We start from the raw sequence: 4,892 nt of genomic DNA, 5'->3' as shown, positions 1-4,892 counted from the left end.
CTGGAGTTCCTTTGTGCTGCTCTTCAGGCACTCTCCTGCTGACCTGTGATGCTTCTCCAGGCTCTGGGCATCTACTGCTGGCCCTGGCATCAAGCTGGTAGGAGTGGGATGGATTGAGGTTCCCCTTCCCCAGCATCTCTAGTTTAAAGCCCTCTTCACCAGCTTGGCAAGCCTATGACTGAAGATGGCACCAGTCCCATAACCATTTGTTGACTCACCAGATTCGACTGGCCCTTTCAAACCCTTTTCTTTGACCGGCAGGATTGATGAGAAAACTACCTGCACTCCCAAGTCCCTTACCGCCGCTCCCAGGTCTCCAGTCCTTGATAGTCCTCAGACTGCTCCTGGCTGTGTCACTGGTGCCCATGTGAAACAGCAGCAGCAGATAATAGTCAGTGGACTGTACGAGGCTTGGTAGCCTCTTGGTGACATCCCTGATGCGAGCCCCCGGCAAGCAGCGCACGTCTCTAGAGGGTGTGTCTGGTTGGCAAATGGGTGCCTCCGTACCTCTCAGAGGAGAGTTGCCTACTACTATCACCTGTCGCCTTTTCTCAGTGGCGCTGGTTGTTATACAGGGGGCAGTTTAATAACTCTTAAAGAGACAAAGAAGTAGCATATGCTTTTGGTGAGAGAGGAGATTCTAGCATAAAATGTTATCAGAACGGTATGACCTCTCTTAAGACAAACTAGAACTCTCATAGTCTGCCTTTTCTCAGTGGCGCTGGTTGTTATACAGGGGGCAGTTTAATAACTCTTAAAGAGACAAAGAAGTAGCATATGCTTTTGGTGAGAGAGGAGATTCTAGCATAAAATGTTATCAGAACGGTATGACCTCTCTTAAGACAAACTAGAACTCTCATAGTCTGATTGTAGTGAGAATGAATTAGACAGAGGCAGAGAACAGTGTGTATGTATGTTAATATAAACTGATATAGTGCACTTCATCTTTCTCTCACAGATTGTCATACCGAAGGGCAGAATATCCTTTTCACTGATGGAGAATATATTAATCAAATAGCAGCATCTAGAGATGTAAGTGTTACATATGGTGGCTAAACTATTTTTCTCTCAACTGAATTGTTTTATTTTACAATGCTTGTAGCTTCCTTTTTGCTTAATGTTTGGCTTTTTCTTCACTCACACAGCTAAGGAAGAAATCCATGTAACTAGAGTTAATGAGAAACTGCCATATTTGTTCATAAAGGAGCAGTATTTTGGTATTTATCCAGACAATTTCGATTTGTGATGTATTTCTCAGATTTTTTTTTTTTTTATTTTTCAGATAAGTTTTAAGAAAAACTTTGTTGCTCTTTCTGAGGAAAAAAATCTTATACATGGAATAGTGGCTTTTTAACATGTTATTCTACACGGTCTCTGTGGGATAAGCTTAGAGCTATTTATAATTTTTTTCTAGTATTTTTTTTTTCTAATTTAATTTCCTGTAATTGCTTTGGTACTTGTTGGGGAATTTCAGCCAGATTTAATAGAAGAGGTATGAAAGATATTACATTCCAATAGATCTTTATATGAGAAATGTTGGCCAAAGCTGTGGAAACCCAAATAAGTGCTTTTACTAGGGGCAAAACAGTTCTAGCTGTTCTGTGTTTTGTTCGGCAGACAGTTACTACATTCTTAGTTCTGGACTGGTCACTGTTTTTTGACAGTGAGAAAGCTGTAAAACAGGGGTGGGGCAGGGGTGGGGTGAGACAGGGTTGGCAAGAGATGCCAGACATGCAACTATAAGAAAACTAGGATTAATCCATTTCCCTGCTAACAGAACAACTTTTTTTTAACATGGCCAGATGAAGATACTTCATCTGCACTTGTAAACAGAAACCTGTTTTAGCTTCTCTTCAAAGCAGTCACTCTTAAACTGCGTGCAGAATTTGGGGTTCTGAATCAGGAGAAGCTGAGGGCTTAAAAGATAGATGTAAATAGTTATAAAGGCAAGATTTCTATAGTGAAATTCAGAGTTAATTATTTCTGTAGCAATTCACTATTTTGATAGTGTTCATAGTGTTTTCATACAATTCAATGTATGTTTGAGGTCTATCAGATGCTTATCTTCAGCTCATCCTCTTTGGCATTTTCTTCTTTTCTCCTCTATAATAAATGTTACTTTATCAATGTGTCCTCTGATAATTTACTCTGAAATAGTATTATACCGATGCACTTAAGCCATGAAAAGTAAATTAATGCATTTATTATGCTGTATAAAGTAGATTTTTCTTTTTTTTTTTTATTGCAGGATGGCTTTGTAGTGCGAATATTTGCAACAAGTACTGAGCCAGTACTGCAGCAAGAACTGCAGCTTAAGCTTGCAAGAAAATGCTTACATGCCTGTGGCATTTCATTGTTTGATCTGGAGAAAGACTTGCACATTATCAGTAAGTCCTCTTCTTTGAAGGTTAATAACAAGCCTAGTAATTCAAATAATAAAACTGAAACACTGCCCTTCCCTTTGTTTGCCTTTATTATGTGCAGGAAGGTATAGCTCCATTATAAACACGTGCAGAAGTACAAGGGTTTTGAAACTGCTCAAGCATTATTTGACTCACAGTAATCCATACATTCATTTTGAACCACCTTTCTGTCTATAGCACTATCCATGGTTTTCCAGTATTTTCCTCTAGTTGTATGATAAATATATAATTGTTTGAAGCTTGGACTTCATAATAGTGCTCGTATAACATGTAGTTAAGCTATAGAACTCCTTGCTGTGGGTCAAAGTTAGCAAAAGTTAAAAGGACTGCTGGCTGGATTAATGGAAAAGAAATGCATTGAAAGATACTAAATACGTGGAAACCACCTTTGCATCAGAATTTGAAATGCAAAATTGTTGGTGTCTGTGAAGGTATTTTGGAGAAATATCACTTGGCCTTTGCTTTGTTTTTTTTTTTTTTTTTTCTCTGTTAGGTGTCTGCTTTTGGCACTATCAGAACAAAAGCATATATGGCTACACGGACCTTTTGTCTGATTAAGTGCAGTTGCTCTTATGCTAGTGCTTTTTTCGTCTTTGAACAGCTCTGCCAGGTCTAGCCCGGTAAGCCTTCTTGTGGCAGCAAAACTTTGTTTCACTTGTAACTTTCTTAGAACCTTTGTCATGACAAACTCTCCCTGACACAGTTAGGTCCATAAACTGGTCTGTGAAACTGCCTGGTTAAACTGTTCAGTTAACGCAATCTTACTCGCACAGGTACAGGGTTTGATGAGGAATCAGCTGTCCTTGGTGCTGGAAGAGAGTTTGCACTAATGAAAACTGCTAGTGGAAAGGTACTGAAAATGTTTCGTAGTAAACAGCAAATTGCATCAATGTATTTCTACATGTTTTTTAAATTTAATTATTATTTTCCACAATTCCTTTTTGCCTTTTTAGTATGTTAGAATGACTTTAAATATTGAAATACATTTTCAGAGCCCACTTTAAAGGGAAAAAGGCAAATAGTTATTTGAAAACATAAACAGATGGTGTTGGAACCATTGAGAAATCTGTGGCTTGAATTTATAGGAATTTCTAGTCAATCTTACTTGCCCCACAGTGTGGGGCTTTGTTTTAGATTTGGGGGACAAAATTACCTTTTGTCTACAAATGATGTATTAGTACATTTGCAAAATTTTTTACCTCATAACTTTCCATAAACACTCTGACCATAGTCATTTATTTAAATCCCAGCCTGATTTTTCCGATCCTTCAGAGAATTATTGACTTCCCCTATGCAAAGTTTTCAACTGATTTCTTTAAACCTATTCTTAATGATTTGATATGTTGGTTCTGCTCAGTGGAGACTGTTTTTCAGAGGCATTTGCATATTCATTGAAATTGAGAAATAATTTTGCTTATTGTCACTGTGACTTTTTACATTATTTACTGTGTTTCTATTTTGGTTTGGGAAACTAATGTTATTTTACTTGTTGTATAAGCATAGTTTTTTGTTTTCCTGTGTTCAGAATTGTGTTGCTTTATTGGAATGAAGGCCTTGCTCTGCTGCTATCAAAACAGTGAGATTGGTGAAAATGTTAATAAATAAACTTAACTTTTTTTTCCTAATAAAATTTAATAGTATGAAACAGAATTTGATCAAGCAGAACTCTTCAGACATTAGAGGAGACAGAATAATTTGATCTTCGGACTAACAAATGCATCTTCAATATAAAATTAACAAATTTCCTGGTTTTGATCTCTAAAGTTGTGTGTTTAGGTATGAAATACACTTTATAAGACAATGGAAGATGGCTTTAGGTGCCCACATAGGTTAACACATCCATTTTATAGTACTGTTGAGTAGCATGGCTCTAGAGGAAATTTTTCAGTCCATATCAGTAGTTTTCTGTTTGTTCATGTGAAATATCTTCTTCTGTGTTACTGTGTATGTGCTCAGTGGCCACTGTGCATTTACTGAAAATGAGTTTTAAAAACGTGTTGAAGCATGTTAAAATCTGTAGTAATTTGGTATTTTTAATTATTTTTATTGTTATAATACCATCTTGTTTTTACACAGACTAGACATTTCTCTTAAGTGTTTTAAATGCTTAGTTTCCTCTGAGTAGTTTCTCCTGAACAGTTCTTTCTTGTGTGTTCAGCTTATTTAGCCAAACAATTATATGTGAAAACTAACTCTGTGGCACAGTAGAAAGCACATTTCAAAACAAGCAGAATCTAATCGGAATGTTTCCCCCATTAAGTCAAATTTCATGGGTTTAGGATAGAGATATTGAAATAGTGTAAACAAAGTCAGGAGAAGTTCTGTATGGTTTGAAATGACAGGATTTAAAAACAATGAAACTTTATGCAAGCTTAAAGTGCTGTGGCATAACTGAAAATTATAAACTCTTTTCTCCTAGATTTATTATACTGGCAAATACCAGAGCCTTGGAATCAAACAAGGTGGTCC

The 4,892-nt window shown here is 36.8% G+C and overlaps 1 protein-coding gene across 1 annotated transcript in view; it reads left to right on the top strand.

The window, feature by feature from the left end:
* MYCBP2 (MYC binding protein 2, E3 ubiquitin protein ligase) overlaps window positions 1-4,892 on the top strand; it is a 195,132-nt gene that overhangs the window by 31,723 nt on the left and 158,517 nt on the right. The window contains 4 exon segments of the mRNA XM_009332100.1: window positions 959-1,032; window positions 2,249-2,387; window positions 3,197-3,273; window positions 4,843-4,892. The exon segment at window positions 4,843-4,892 is cut by the window's right edge and continues 143 nt beyond it. Of these exon segments, the coding sequence (XP_009330375.1) occupies window positions 959-1,032; window positions 2,249-2,387; window positions 3,197-3,273; window positions 4,843-4,892 (340 nt within the window).

Source organism: Pygoscelis adeliae, unplaced genomic scaffold (genome assembly GCF_000699105.1).
Source record: "Pygoscelis adeliae isolate BGI_AS28 unplaced genomic scaffold, ASM69910v1 Scaffold98, whole genome shotgun sequence".
Classification (NCBI taxonomy): Eukaryota; Metazoa; Chordata; class Aves; order Sphenisciformes; family Spheniscidae; genus Pygoscelis; species Pygoscelis adeliae.
This window is presented reverse-complemented; position numbering and strand designations above follow the sequence as displayed.